This window comes from Hoplias malabaricus, chromosome 1, assembly GCF_029633855.1.
Source record: "Hoplias malabaricus isolate fHopMal1 chromosome 1, fHopMal1.hap1, whole genome shotgun sequence".
Classification (NCBI taxonomy): Eukaryota; Metazoa; Chordata; class Actinopteri; order Characiformes; family Erythrinidae; genus Hoplias; species Hoplias malabaricus.
In genome coordinates this window covers 39,814,484-39,831,515 of record NC_089800.1, presented here as the reverse complement: position 1 = coordinate 39,831,515, position 17,032 = coordinate 39,814,484, and the positions used below count along the sequence as shown (strand labels likewise).

The following is a 17,032-nucleotide window of genomic DNA, read 5'->3' as shown; positions in this document are numbered from 1 at the left end:
CATTAAAAACAGGGTGGCACATGTTAAGGAGCTGAAACTCTTCAACCCTTCATCCAATTTTAATGTGGATATCCTCAAATGAAAGCCTGGACTTCATGTCCAAAAGATAAAATTTGTGTCAGTGTCCAATATATGGCTCTGGAGGTTATAGTAATTTAATGAATAAACTGAGTAAATAAAATGAGTAAAATGAGGTAGCCAAAATATTCATAACACCATGTGCATTAAGATTCCACTGTGTTTACTGGAACAGATTCAGTCTAAAATGCCTGTATGACAATGATTAACTGCACATCATATAACACAAAGGTTTGATAAGGCGTCTTGCATCAGAATCTAACCATGTCTAAACCTGTACAGAGAACAGCAAAGGCAGCTTTGTGCTACCATCAAATACATTTGTGTGATCTGAGCAGATAGGTATCGGTGTAGACTTCTGAGATCACCAGCAAAACCACTGTTTATAAAACAAAACTGATGATTGCTGCTTAAATGTACAGGTGGTGGGCCAATGTGCTCATTCATCAACTCATTCACTGTCATCACATAGCTTTCACTACTTATGACATACTACATACAGAAGCGGAGTAAATTGTTATGGATTATACATTAAAAACATACAACTTCATGAAAATGCATTGCATGTTCTTTCTGTCCCATAAACAGTAATTCACTAACCATGCTGAATTATGCTGTATGTTGTGCATTGTACATTGTCTGTACATTACAATTAACAGTGCATTTTGGGCAGTTTATTGTGCAAGTAATACAAACATAATAAGAAATCACCAATAACATTATACAACCTCCCTGTTTCTACACTGAAAGTCCATTTCATCAGCTCCACTGACCAGACAATAGCACTTTGTAGCTCTCCAACTGCAGACTGTATTACTTCTATTGTTCTGTTTACATTGCTTGTCCCATTCCACCTTGTTCTTCAATGGTCAGGATCCTCACAGAACCACCACAGAGATGGTAGATCATTCTGTGTGCTGCAGCGACTTTGATGTGGTGGTGGTGAAACAAGTGTGTGTTTTGCTGGTACGTGTGTATCAGACACAGCAGTGCTGCTGGTGTCTATAAACATGAAAAAAGGAACATAACTGAGCTCTGATACTGATGACCCAACTCCCACTCATTCTAATATCAGCCTGGAGAGCACAGTGTCACTGCTTCACAGGCCTTTCTACCTTTGTGGCAGATGCACTGATTTGAACATAGTGATCTAAGGCATCATGTGTAGTTGCTCCATTGAGATTATAACAAACAAATGTTGCTAGCTGCACAAAATTAAAAATGAATAAATTAACATCAGCTTCACAATGAAGTCCAGCAGGTCTGTTTGTTAACCCACCCCACAATCGTTATGAGATGGGAAGGGCTTACACATTGGAATGTGGCCAGGCCAGAGAGAAGAACAGAGCAACACATATCACACAGTGCGTGAGAAGAACAGTCATCACAAACTAGTCCCTGCACATACTCACCTCCAGGGCAAAAACAACACAAACACACTTGGGAGCACACCAAAAATATCCTGTAGCAAACAGACTCACATATTTTGTATTTGTTTTCTTCAGATCTCCAGTAATTCAGTATACAGTATTATCAAAACATAACAAAAATGACTTTCCTGAGCTGACAGAATAATCTTTCTCGAAATTGAAACAAAACAAATAAACGTTGAATTCTGCAGAGATTAAAGCTGAGATGGATTTTTAATCATCGTCACATTATCAACAAAGCTTATTTTTTTGAGAGTTAAGATAAGGACAGGGGTATTTTATTATAATTATGTTATATTTGTTATAGTTTTTCTTTTTTCTCCTCATCATCTGTCTCTGTGTTTTCAGCACAGACATAACATTAAGATTAATAAAGTGACCACCAGTGAAATGAGCAAATCAGTTAGAGTCCAGTGTAGTGTACATAGAACAGAGCAATACTCTAGTGTTTATTTAGCCACCAGCATTCAACCTAATGACACAGTTACTGTCAAATATTAGCACAGGTAGAACGCTCTTGTGGCATGAGTCTGCATTCTGTTTGATATCCAGAACTTATTGTGCAACATCAGCACCAGACTCGTTTTCTCTTTACCTTGTTGATCCTCTAGTCCTTTATCCGTGGTCACTGGACACTGCCCACAACATGCTTTTGTGGTTAGTGTATTATTCCCATGACGCTGAGGTGTTTATAGACATCAGCAGCACTGCTGTGTCTGATCCACTCATGGCTGAATGTAATCAAATCTTCAAGGCATCAAGCCTAGATACTTCACATAAGTGAGTAGCCCTTAGGCTGTGTTGAGGTTTGATGTCTGATTATTCCATAGCCTTCGATTTCCTCATTTTGAACCTGTTTTATTAGTAGTTTTTTTCATCCTGACCTCTTCCAAAGGTATGTCCTCTAAAGGCAGCTGACTCACACAATAACCAGAAATGGTATTGACACTGAGCCATTTCTCTTATTTTCATTTCTTTTGAAATGAGTGAAGCTGAGTCAGCTGTTATTTCAGAGAGATATTGCGACATATCTACTTTACCTGAGAAGGGCCTTTCTGATCCATTCGATGAGTAAAACCCTTGGCTCTTGCTGGTAACTATTAACATCACATCCATTTTTGACAGTTGTTTGTGCATGAATTCTAACATGTCCGTAAGTCTTTTATACACTGTTTGAATTAACACAGAAAATCATTTATAAATTGATTTCCTAAAACTATTTCCGCCTTCAGAGATCCGAAACATAAAAAATAAGTCAATAATATCCACCTGTTGAGCAGAATTAGAGTAATCCTTTTCTTCATTGTCTTAAAGTACTCCAATCAATTTTAATCAATTTCACTCAGACAGACAATAACTACACACATTACATAAAAGTAAAACACATATTACATGATTAAATGTTATGCTGACATATCTGTGTATCCACTAGCCATGTTTTCAGTTTTTTGAGAATAAACCAATAGATGTGAGCCCCCCTTACATCAGATGAGAGTTCCTATTGTGTGACGTATGAAAGGAAAGAACAAACTGTTTTCTCCACTGCATACATACATACATACATACATTTTCTTTTCCGCTTTTCCATTTCAGGGTCGCGGTGCTACTGCATACACAGTTTGTTAACTTGTTCATGTTCATGTATCAACAACAACATGACTCTAAACTGCTAAGCTCCAAGCACAATTCCATTTGTTTTCACTGAAATATCACACTAAATCAGTTTTACAAATCTTTAAATACACCATCATTTAGGAAACTTTGGTCACCTGGAAACTCTGGCCTTCAAAATTCAACTTCCTAATTCCCATTTAGTCTCACTCATGTTGCACCTCTACAAATTCAACTTGGAGAAGACTTTGATTGTACATATACATATAGTATCGTAAATGCTGTTTTGTGACAAAGAAAACTACACTTCACTAAAATACATGTGTGATGGTAGTGTTTTGAATTTATCGTATCAGTGTGTATTTGATGCTCTGTAAGAGATAAGCATATAATAGTTGTGTGTAGTGTTTTAGTGAAAGGAATTAGTTTTGAGTTGAGTGCTGTGTTTAGTTTTGCCAGAGATTTATGGCTTTTTGACAAAGTAATAAACTCTTCTGAGGTTGTGTTTAGAGTTTTGATAAATTGAATTGAGCCACTGGAAATGTGTTTAAAGGTTTGGGAAAAACTGTAATGTTATAGTAAAGTCACCTCTCCTAGGAGCCTTTTGACCTATTTTACACACAAATTCTTCCAGTACTGTAGAAAGTAAAACATTTAAAATTTTGAAGAACAGAACAAAATTTGAAAATTTAACTGAATTTTCTCAGTTTAGAAAACCATTCTAAACAAAGATATTCATCTCGACTAAAACTTTGTCCTACATATTTGTGTCTTATTTAATAATTAATTTAATTTCTGTCCATACAAAAACAGTATCTCCAAAATCTTAACTTTACTGAAGAAAAAGTCATTTTTGAGCATTTCTTTTGGTCCGTTTATTACAAAGTTTTCACATAATGTGAAGGAGAGCTACTGTGTTCAAATGATGTAGTAAACTTAAAATCAATAAAAATAGAGATAATTTTTTTTTTAATTAGACAGCAACAATATGGTAAAATCATGGACTTCAACATCAATTGTTCCGCATCTGTAATTAACTTATTTACTTATTTCTACTAAATCTAAAAATTTCTCAAATTAAAATTTCTCTGTTAATCTTGTTTTACTCTTTCTGTCATGCATTCTCTCTCCTTGGCACTTGGACTGAACCAATACTTCCAGTAAGTTATTCAGTCCTGCTCTGGCTTCACACTAGCTCCAGCCCTTGAAAATGATTCTCACTTGCAGCTGTTCAGAGACTCAAACACATCTTAAACACCTGTGATTGAGCAAGTTTTGCCAAACTCTAGTGTGTAGCTACCAGTGCTCTGACTATTGTTTTATCTTGTCTAGTGTCTCTGTTGCTTCCCCATTTTACTTTGTGCCCTTCGGTGACTATGGATTTGACAAGTTTGAGAGTTACTATCTATTTAGTTTAATTGCCTTTCGATCTTAGCCAGAACTGAAAAATAAATAAAACTCCCTAAAACTCACAGCCCCTAATGCACTATTGTGTGTTCACTGCCACGGATGAGTTAAATGCAAAAGACACATTTCGTTGTACGATGTACAATGTACAATGACAAATAATTGCACATTTTACTTTTCAGGTGGAGAGTTACATCTCCACCATATTTAAGGCATTATGGGATATTTTTTCATATAAAACAGCTTTTAAACATGTATTTTGGATGAAGAGAGATCAGTTTAAGAGATCAGAGATCAGAGTTTAACCAATGACTAGAAGGGGACTTTGATGGGGACTGACCTAGTAGATCTCCAAAACACACCATCAGATTACTTAAAATTTCAAAATAACTTCTGAGGTTTGGAAAAACATCCCTGTACATTTCTTTGGAAAACTACAAGCAGCTCTTGAAAATAATGGAGGGTGTAATAAAAGCAAATGTGGACACACTAAATGGAGTGATGAAATGGCTTAGGTTTGGGCAAATTACCATACCTCAAACCATCTCCTTCTCATTCCACACCTTAAAACCTTTCTCTCTTCAGTTTCATGTGATGGAAAAACCTCTCATCCCACTGCCACCCCTTCACCATCCACTGTTCCAGGACATGATTTCTCCTGCTGAGTGACAGGGGGTGTCTGGCTCCTGTTGCCCACAGCACTGCCTCCCAGAACTCCTCCCCATCCTTCTCAGGTGCACAGTCTATTAGCGTAAATCACTCATTAAAAGACATGTCTAAAAACACATTGCTATTTATGTGTCTGTGACCAAGACAAAGTCAAACACACAAAGGAAGGTGGAGAAAAAAAGTAAATGCTCTGTATTGGTATTGTTATCTTTTTAATGCTTATTGATCATGCACAACATGCAGGCTGCCCAACAGAAATGCAGCAAAATGAGAATAAGTTGGTGGATATTACAGCTCCTCTTACAAAGTACTTCTATAAAAACCCCAGGTGAATATGTATATCATAATGTATATTCATATAAAACAACATTTATGACTAGAAAAAAACACCAGGCCATGTGTTTTCTTCAGTGCTGAAAACTGTAAATATATATGTACAATGTTTGCATATATAAGCATCAACTTTGTTTTATTATGAATTAATCTGATTAATTCAAACTATGAATAGATTTCATATATTCTTCAATATTCATCTTTTACATTGACGTCCACTGAAACTTAAGAAGGTTTTTTCCTTCTACTGTAAAGACACAGACAACTGACAACAGAGACACTGACACTGTACTGAAATGTGTCTTCGCCCACAAACAATCAAACAATATCAAACAATTCACAAATCCAAACAACAAAGCACATTTAAAACATGTAAATATAGTGAATGAGTACTGATTTCTGACATACATAACCCTATGACATGCTTCCCATGCTACTAAATCAATTTAATGGTAAATCAAGACTCTGTAAATTCAACCAATGCTTAAGGTGCTGTTAAACCTCACCCAAAAAATAATAATAATAATAAAAATAAAACATATCTTGTAGTGATTAAAAAAATTCACATAACCTGATATTAACATGGCATAGATCTTTACATCTGTTTGAGAAGTTTTAGTATCTCTTGGTTGTTTGCTTTTAGAGCCCCGAGCTAAAACATTATAACATGCTGAAATATTACCAAAAAGTACCACTGAGTATGTTCCTTGTCACCACTAAGTTTTTGTGGGCTTTTCTCACTTTCAAGATACACCATTCCAAGAGGGTTTTCAAAATCTTTAAAGTAGAAAACGAGACTCGTGGTATTGTGGTATTACTGTAGGAGGTACCACAATATGTATGTACACTCTCACTGCAGTGGTACCTTTTACTGTGTCTCTAGTGGTAGAATCAAGAGCACATATTCTGTACCTTTAGCCCCATTTCATCTCCAGGACTTATGTTGTATTATTTTACACCATTCTATAATGAAAGATAATAAATATTCACCTCTCCTTCTGGAGAAGAGAATGTAATGTACCTTTAGAGAACACAGCTGGTCTTTAACACCACTGTTGTACCTTTAGTGACAATAATGTACCTTTACCGTACCTTTTGAAACACATGCAGCAATTGCCCCTTTAATATGACAACCAACAGACTTCCAGATCATGCCACATTTTCATATACTATTTTGCTACTTGAACGTAACAAACAGTGGAAGTTTCATAGAAACCAGCTGACACACAGCCATTGCATTATTGTGCAGCGAAAGAGCAACAAGGTTTACCCCTTGGGTTGTCACTTCACAAAACCTCTGGCTGCATAATACAAAGCTTCCTCCAGACCACAGAAACCATACCCTTAATAAGTAATAATAATCTCTAAACATGCACTAATGATTCTTCTGTGGCAGGTTGGAGCTTGTATTAACCCATAAACATTTACCGTCAAGTAACAGCGCCTGCTCCAGCAGACACCACTCATGTAGTTAGTAGTAGCTGTTTAAATCTGCGAGTGCATTACTTCGGCCCATCCCTCTTGGATTCTTTAAAAAAACAAAAAGAGTATTTCATGTGAAGTGTGTGGTTACGTTTATTTCCGATCAAGAGAATCAAAGGAACTCCAGCCACTGAGAGACATGACTCACCTGGGATTCCATCTGCAGCAGGCACTCCAGTGTCTCCATCATCTGCTCTTTGCGCAAAGAGTGGAGCCTGGTCTGGCCTTCAGTGACACTCCTTTCCAGCTCACACACAGAGCTCTTCAGAGATATAGAGACAAGCTGCAATGCACTCAGTCCTGACCCACACACACACACACACACACAGAATTTTCATTAGTATAATATGGATGTGTTAGAATTTTTAACTTAGAAGATGGTAACTAATAACAACTATTAATTATTATTATTATTATTATTATTATTATTATTATTATTATTACACCTAGATTTGTTTCACAGTGTATTCAAAGCAATAATAATTGGCATTGCACAAAAATAAATAACAATAATTTACATTTTTACATAATTATACAAAATAAAATAAAATAAATCTCAACAGTGAGAATAAAAAAAGTATAAATTCACAGTGACTGGAATCTAAGAAAGATCACATAACCAAATGAATAAAGAAGATAAAAGAAATAACTATGTTATGTAAATTTTGAACATCAACAAATGGTTGTTCTCCTCAATATTAATATTATATTTAACTTTTAGGAGCACTTGAATCATTATGTTGACACAGATTACTGTACAAGTATACAATGAAAGAAGCTAAACTCTGGACACCAGAGGGCTGAAAGACAATGTTTGAAGTATGCTTTTAAGAACTGTGCGAGACTGAAATTGTTGACAGAGGTAAATGTAAAACTTGTATGTAAAAAAATGCAAACAACATGTATCAATGTCAAAACACTATAAAAATGAAAAGTGATTAACTGGTCAGACAAGATTCCTCAAACATTAGGTGTCAGTGAATGATGCAATATCATAAAATGAACTCATTTGACATAGTGCTGCTTAAAGTCATTGGTATGTGTGGCAGTTACTGATTGAATAATACAGTTGACCTAATTATACACCATATGTTGCTCTACATGCATTGCTAGCCTTCTTTCACCCTGACATCAATGGTCAGGGCCAGTGGGTATGATTTGAGTGGTGGATCATACATTCATACTTACAAGTTTTAATTGTAAAAACTACAAGGGGCAACCAAATGGTCAGTGGAGCTTAGAAATTAGATAATAAATGTAGACACAAGGTGGTCATTTTAATATTAAGCACACACTACCTGATCACAAATGTCACAACAAACTAAAGTGAAATTATACGTGTGCAACAGCATGGAATCCTAGACCTGACTAGCTCATATCATGGGTTGATATGGAATTATTTTAAAAGATTTATATTAATTATAAATAAAAAAAACTGTAGGTCATAAGTAAACATATCATAGTTGTGACTATGCTGCTGGAAGTGAGAAACATTGTTCCATGACAGTTTTGATATAAAACTTGTCCTAAGATGTGTGAATATATAAAATATATCAGCAAAAGTATTCACTCGTTTGGCTTCCTATTCTTAATCCAACTTTTCTGGTAATGCTTTCCACAAGGTTTAGGAATGTGTTTATGGGTAATTTTGGATGAGAAGGTCTGACATGCAGTTTCCCCTCTAATTCATCTCAGAGGTGTTCTGTTGGGTTGAGATCAGGACTGTATGCAGGCCACTCAATTTCTTTCACACCAAACTGTCTTTATGGACCTTACTTTGTGCACTGATGTGCAGTCATATTGGAACAAGTAGGGACCATCATCAAACAGTTCCCACACAGTTGGGAACAGAGCCCTAAGGTCTAGTGGCGGCGTGTTTTACACCACTGCATACGACACTTTGCATTGAGCTTGGTGATACAAGGCTTGGATGCAGCAACTCAGCCATAGAAACCCATTCCATGAAGCTCTCAATGCACTGGTCTTGAGATAATTTGAAGGCCACATGAAGTTTGGAGGTCTGTAGTGACTCTACAGACAGTTGGTGACTTCTGTACACTCTGCATTTCAGCATCCGCTGACCTCACTCTGTCATTTTACGTGGCCCAAGAGTAACCTTTTCTTTCACAAATGTTTCTTGAAGCAGTCTGCATCCCTAGGAGATTGGTTTGATACATTTGTGGCAATGGAAGTGATTGGAACACCTGAATTCAATGATGTGGATGGGCACAACAAGTAGTGTCATTGTCACACTGGTCCTGGGGTTGTGGGTTCGAGCCCCAATCCGGATGACTGTGAGAAGTTTGGTACGTTCTCCCTGTGTCTGGGGGAGTTTCCTCCGGGTGCTCCAGTTTCCTCCCAATGTCCAGAAACACACTTTGGTAGGTGGATTGGTGACTCAAAGTGTCCAAAAATGTGAGAGGTGGTTTCACCCTGTGAAGGCACCCCCCACGCCTTGCGCCCAGTGATTCTGGGCAGGCTCCAGATTCACTATGACCCTAAATGGTTAAACTGTTAAAGCTGTTCCTGATATGAATTTTATATTTATTCATTTTCTATCTATATCTAAACAGTATTTATCTCACCATAATTTACAATAATTAACATGGCATTGCACACTCAGATGCAATAAACAACATGTTTATTTGTGTGGTAGACAGTGCAAATCCTGGTGTAAAATAACTTTAGACCAGGATTTGATGTATAATCTAATTGACTCACCAATGGAGTAATATCAAATCTTTCAAACATGGGTGGATTTCCCTTTAAGCAGGTTAATGAACAGACCCTTCAGTTCCTGTGACATTGTTTAAGTGGGGATTCTCTCAGACAATGTCACATTCCTGAAATTCATGAGTGAAAATACCCTAAAACAGGTGTTCTTAGCATATGTCAAGATCATACCATTCATATCTCTGGCCTCCAAGTCAACATATAATCCATTTTTCATGCAGCTTTTCAGCACCTGTAAAGAACAAGGCAGTGTTAACCAGTGAATTGTGCTAATATTTATGAAAGCACATTTTGCACATTTCCTCAGTTATACATTCCCCTTCTGCATCCAGACTTCATTAAGATCACTCTAGAAGAAGCAATATCATAGTGTGCTGTGTTTTCTTTCTTTGTGTCATGCGATTATATAATCTCACAGTGGTACCCATAGTAAGAAATGTCTGCGGGTTAATGCTCTCCTGGATAGCATACAGAGTGGATGAATTATCAACCGGACCTAGTAGATGGTTGAGTGACCCTTCAATAGCACCCATTTTTTCCCCATGATACAAAAGTGTCTCAGGTGGGATCTGCACATAACTAGAAACTCAAAAGAGCTAATATCAGCAGAAATAAATAAATAGAAAAAATAACTTTGGAAGCATCTGCCTGAAAAATCTGATTTGTTCCCAGACAGGACTAAATTCATCAGATGAGCAGTGAGTTTGATCAGAAATCGCAAGTAATTCACCAAGTAAGTTCCTCAGGGGATAAGGAAGATAAAGCTCAAGGTGGCTAATCTGGACTGAAATTAAATCACAGAAGCCCACCTGTAGAAAAAGATTACCCCAGGACTCTGAAATTGAATCCCATACAATCAGGAAATAGCTATTAATGATGCTTTTTTGTGATTGTGCAAAATACAAATGTAGTTTTACCTCCAGAACTCTGACATATCCATATTCTGCACTGAGATGGAGGCATGTTTTTCCGTATCGATCCCGTTCATTGATGTTTGCACCCAGGGAAATTAAATCTGCAGCTATGAGGTGGTGATTTCTCTGAACAGCAAGGTGGAGAGGAGTCTGTATGCAAAAAAAAAAAAAAAAAAAATACTAGATCTTGCATCATTATCATAACAATTCAAAGCATTCAGTATGTACAGACTGTAAATAAAATAAAACACATGTTGCTCAATTTAAAGGGATTTCTAAGGGAATTTATAAGCAGTTTGTTTAAAAAAAATTAATGTAATTAGAAATTGCGACCCTTAACAATTGTGCAAGACCTGGTAGACCACAAAATGTATCACCATCAGTAAAACAGTACATTAAACTTTTATTGTTGAGTGATTTTTTAGCTTTGGTGAACTTGGCCCTGATGTTTGGCTGCTCTCTCTCATTTAACTATGGCAGTTTTTCAGTGATGGAAATGCAAGCCAGATCTCTTATGCTAGCTAACAAGAGCCCACACTGGCTAACACTGCGCTTGTGATGAGGGGAGCCATCCTAGCCATCCAGAGATTGAAGGCCAGTTGTGTTCTCTTGGACTCGCCCTGTGAAGGTCTTCCCCTCCAGGGTGTGTTCCTGCCTTGCGCCCAGTGATTCCAGGTAGCGGGGCTGCACCATATTGTATCATTTGCAATAACATTGTCATGAATTTTTAAACTATATAAAAAAATCAATATCATGATATTCTGACTTACGTAATGACTCAGCAAATCAACTATTCTCTGTTTGTTTTGTTATTTATTGTGAAGTTTTAAGATTAATTTTTGTATAATTGTTTATGTTTGCTGTTTATATGAACACAAAATTTTTAGCACTTTGGTTTGTGGTAGATTTATATGCTACATAACTGTTTTATACAAAATCAGAATCTTGGTAAGTTACAGTTTACAAAATAAGTAAATGTTTACAGTAAATGTTTTTTAATGTTTGTTACATTTGTAGTAAAATAATACTATTGATATATATTAAATATATTTAATTTACTATTTATTGCCAAAATACCCTCAAATCGCCCACCTTTACTGGGTAGGCTCTGGACCCATTGCGACCCTGAACTGGATAAGTTGTTACAGACAATGAATTAATGAATAAAATTTTGTTTTGTCATCTTGTATCTACCATTTTGGAAACCATGTCTAAACCTTACCTTGCCCTCTGCATCTTTGGCATCCAGTTCCTTTAGACTGGCCATTCTTTTGGCAATCACACACACAAAAGCTCTTTTACCCTCCTCTACAGCCCTGTGCAGCATTCTGTGAAAAGGAAATAATGGAAATAAATACTGTTTATGACCTGGTGTGAAGATATCTAATTCTGAACATGGTTATCTTCATGGTAATCTCTTTTGCTCAAATGTGTCCAAATTTACTCCATGTTTTCTATGGAGATTATACAAGCTGTTCCATGCCCATGTTTATAAAGGGTGTGCTTTGAAGAAGCCGAATTCCCTAGTTATAAAAGGTCTATAAAGAATTAGATTTTAAATAGGTTTAGTAGTATAGATAACAAGAAAGCTTTACGATAATAGTCTAAATCATATAAATAAAAATTAATTATGTTATAAACCAGGGTGAGTTTAGCTGGGTTAATACTGTGCCATAACTAACACAATAATGTTGGCCAAGCCAACACCCTTACACAAGGCAGGTACACACCCTGCATAGAAAGCCTGTCCATCACTTGGCGACAAGTTATTATTAATTTATTTCAGCTATGTATAAAGAAACAGGAATATTCAGCAATTGGCCAAAGCAGTACATTATTATCTTACGTTTTATGGTACTTGTCCACAGCCAGAAGTTGTTGGTCAGGGATGCCCCTCAGTATGCTTTCCTGTTTCTCTATCTGGGACCAAAAGAAGTCCATGCTGTTCCACTTTTCCTGAGCTGAGCAAGAATACCTTGGGAAGTCAGCTGCCTCTGAGGAACCCCACAAGTGCTTTGTGCTGGGGCTAAAAGATGTTGTATCCTCGGGAGAGGGCATTTGATATTCACTTTCATCAGGAGAGCAGATAGATTCAAGCTGACCTCCAAAGTAAACTGACTTAAAACTACTATAAATCCCCTGATCATCTGACAACGGTGTGTTGGTCTGGCTATAATCAGAGCATGGGAGACAGCTGAAGGATCCAGTGGGTTGTGTGGGATAACTCTGAATTGGTGGTGACTCATCCATGAGACCATGATATGACCCACGTTTACACCAGCTCATGTCTCGCTGCTCTGGGCAGAGTGTGACTTCCAGAAGCTCACTGGGGTGTTTAAGGGATGCACTGGTCTTAAGATCTTCTTCCAGCACCTCCACTATAATTGCAAGCTCTTCTAAACTCTTCTTTTGCCACTTTTTCTAAAACACATAACAGATGTGTTCAGTTACATTAGCCTGTTACATATATTTTAATCAATTTTGAAAAAAACACTTTTTCACTCACCACAGTGCATATTAATATTAAATGTTTCCAGAAATCGGGATAAGTATTTATATAGGGCTAGGTTAAAAATGTCAACTATACTTATGACCTTTAATTCCTCAGACATAACTGCATTAAAAACCAGCTAACATTTGTGAGGTTTATCAGATGATAGTTGTGGATACTTTGACAAACTGTGGTCAATGCTTTCACAAATATTTACAATCCATAGTGTAAACCATATGTCAGTTATTTCTGAAAACACAATAGCAAATTAATGATATAAATAAAGTTGTGCAACAGAAGACAGGTATACATGAAAGTTTCGTAAACAATACAGCTTTCAGAACTGTATTAACTGGTGTCTTCAGTGTCAAAGCAATGATTAAGGTTGGTATTAAAAGCAAAAAGTTGAAGTAACACAGAGGTAAATCTGCTCTTATGCCTTTATTTTTCTTAATGAAAAATGAGCAAATATTTACTATTTGCATGTACTTTCTATTAACATTTCCTATACTGTCCTAATTTTTGAAGCTGGGTTTGTACAAATTTAGCAGAACTGATTGAGAGTGCACCTACCAGTCTGTTTCTCCGGTCACTGCTTGTGTGGACCCGCTTTTTTTCTCCTAAAAATAAATACAATTAAAATCAAGTTGAAATGCAGTGGAAGTGGTACAATACTGTTAAAACTGCACTGTAAACTTATTCTAACCTTTAGATCCATTGTTTTCTTTCTGCAAGAAAGAGAAAAGGAATGATGTGAGACAAACACATTTTATTTGAATTTATGATTCATAGGTTAAAAGTACGCACTTTAAAAACTTTGTCTGCAGAATCCCTACACAGATAGCAATACATGTTTGGCCCAAATGTGGCACATCCACACACCTCTTATGGCCCACATTTGGCCTTGAATGATAGCATTGACTCAGGGTGTTTCTGGTTGCCTCAAATATACTTTATGGGTCAGATGTTGGTCTGATCCACACTTGTGCCATATCCTTAGTCCAACCCAGGTGATAACATTAAGCTCAGTGCCATAACTGAGCTGTAAGTGTTAAGCGTGAATTTTTGGCACGAAAGGGACTGCTATCTGCGTAGTTAACCCACTGGCATGTTTGAAATAAACACACACGTTTTTTTTCCTGGTTTAAATATGCCAACATCAGTGACACATCAAAGTATTAACAGAGAGTAATAGCTGAAATGGCACCAATTTGGGGGTCTGCAGAAAGACACTATGTAGATAAAATCGTTTGTACCTGCAGCTCTTTGGGATCCATGCCTTTGGCTATTCGAAAATTCCTGAGCATGTCTTTCACCGGCATTCTCACTCTGACGCCCAGGTATCTTTTATCACTTTTCTCCTTCTGAGCCTTTGAACCTGACAGAACATATTGAGTGTTTTCATTTTAATGAAAAATCTGACCATATAAAAAATATGACCCATATTCCGGAAAGAAAACAGTGCAGGTGGGACTTTCCTAATAAACATCATTCATTTTGGCAAATTATATAAGTTATATAAGCCATCCTTATTCATACACGGGTGAGAAAACTTGTCTTTTAGGATTTGATACTGTGATAAAACCCATCTTCTTTCTATACACCAACATCAGACGACTTACTTAATAGGAATGGAATAATGCAATATATATTATTGCAGAGTATTTTTGTAACATGACTAGCATGCTAGCTTGGAGTGTGTTAGCTTGTGGCTGGGGCTTCAGATTAGCACAAAATAAAAAACTTTCAAAAATTGCACATTTACTAAGTGGAATTTTTTAACTGAATGTCATGCCCTACATAAACAAACAGATGTGGAGCTTCACACAGACAACGCAGTCCCACTGTTCTGCAATCCAGTGCAGGCGGGCTTTTCTAACCTATGCTCATGTGCAAATGTTTTTTATATAGTTTATTCAAGATTGTGCACAGAAGGTCTGTGTCCACTATGTGTGCACCTTAAATTTGCTTTTTTTTTTTTTTTAAAGACAAATGTCTGAACACAATGCCCTGCCCAGACAGCGAGCATATATATATATATATATATATATATATATATATATATATATATATATATATATATATATATATATATTGGTCCACTGGCATAAAGAGGCTTATTTAGTATCTTATTTATAAAGAATAACAAAAGAACCTAATGAAGGGAAATATATTAAATTGGACTGTGAATGGAAATCGCCAGTGGTCTGCCCAGAAAACGCTATGCAAAACTCCAGTGGGCCTCCAACTTTGCCCTCAGTGGACCAACCGTAGTCCGCCATCTCCTTGCTATCAGGGTGAATTTACTAAATGAGACCCGCCTCTGTATCCATCTACTCCTCCGCCGCTACAGGCTTAAGCTTACCTCGGACTATGACTCTCCACATTATACACAAAAAAACTGCTGGTTTCCTAATTCCTTGCAAAATGTATGCTACAAATTGGCAAGTGCCCAGACTGCACAATAGCAAAAGACCACTGGAGCCGCTGTTCCTGCTAGCGCCATGTCTATATTTGTCCTGTTTGAGAGCTTGGACAGTAGCAAAAATTTCATATACGACCCTACAGTAGGCATAATCAGTCATGATGTGTTCCCTGTATTCCCCTACAGTAAAGCATGTGGCAAGATATACAACTTACTGCAAGTACAAAAACTGTTAATAAATTTGGAATAAATTGGAATTTAAATAATGGAAGTTTTAACAGGTAATAACCAGAATCATGTTAAAGGACTAATTAGCCTTATTTACATTTACAGAGAGCAGTAGACACACTGGGTTGGTGGAATAATAATATTAAAAATATTTGTGCTCACCTTTTGGAGAGGCTGATATTTGCTTTGTGTTCACAAGATGGTCAAAGGTCTCCACCACACTGACCCCTGTGAGGGCAGAGGTGGGCAGGTTTGGTCCACTTTTGTTCGAGGCTGGTGCTGCTGGAAGTGGGGAAGCGTCGCAGGGACGGTTTCCGTATTTGCTCCATTCTTGGCTGTGTGGCATCTTCTCACCTCCTGTGTTCCACACACAACCACTCACCATGTACGCAAACCTGCTGAAGGCCAAGCCTACGAGCAAGCCTTGTGTTTGCTGATGAATAAACTGAATTAGAAAATGAGCCTTCACGAGATGTGTTCAAATGTCATGCATCTGACAGACTGTGTGGAGTGAGTGAGAGAGCGAGAGAGAGAGAGAGAGAGAGAGAGAGAGAGAGAGAGAAAGAAAATGCATATTTGTCAGCCTTTGAGTCTGCCGTAACTGGAAGGCGAAGGTGGGACCAAGTCAGATTGCTGGAATCATGCCTAACTGCCCTGCAGGGCTTCAGCTCCAACCTGCCCTGTCACGACAGTGCCAACCCAAAAAACAAGAGTGGAATATGCAGTCCATTTAACACACATCTTATATTTCATTCAGGTTTAAGATGATTACCATTACTGGACTCATAAAAACTGATTTATGCAGAATCAGCTGAGTGCATTCTGACACTGGTGCAGAAATGTTGCATGAATTATAGAAGTAGAGCCTGAGGTAGTCCTGCAATTATAGGCAGGTTTAGACTGTGTTTTAATTATTTTATTCATATACTGTCCTTTGGAGCACCTGAATGTTTGCCATGTCTTTCCTGTAACTATATACCCTGAGCCCCAAAAACACAGATGTGTTAAACCAGTCCAAAAATCATCCGAAAGCCTTGGGCAACAGCCTCTATTAACTACTGAGCTTGGAGGGCAGGTTTGTAAGAGAACCACTCAAACCATACTGACTGAGAAATTAATAAAAAAAATCTATATATATAATCCCCACAATTATTTACAAACTACTTTTGGCATTGTATATAGCAATAAACTATAAGTACTTCAAGCTGCACTCTTTGTAGAGAAAATATTT

At 37.1% G+C, this 17,032-nt stretch overlaps 1 protein-coding gene across 1 annotated transcript; it reads right to left on the bottom strand.

Annotated features, from left to right (window-relative positions):
- Positions 1 to 6,999: 6,999 nt before the first annotated feature.
- zgc:113279 (uncharacterized protein LOC553749 homolog) lies at positions 7,000 to 16,186 on the bottom strand. Its single transcript, XM_066642217.1, has 10 exons — positions 15,964 to 16,186; positions 14,405 to 14,526; positions 13,855 to 13,876; positions 13,722 to 13,768; positions 12,504 to 13,078; positions 11,880 to 11,985; positions 10,661 to 10,807; positions 9,915 to 9,975; positions 7,159 to 7,310; positions 7,000 to 7,056 (listed from the first exon to the last, which is right to left on the bottom strand). The coding sequence occupies exons 1-10, from the start codon at positions 16,184 to 16,186 to the stop codon at positions 7,000 to 7,002; spliced, it is 1,512 nt and encodes a 503-aa protein (XP_066498314.1).
- Positions 16,187 to 17,032: the final 846 nt, after the last annotated feature.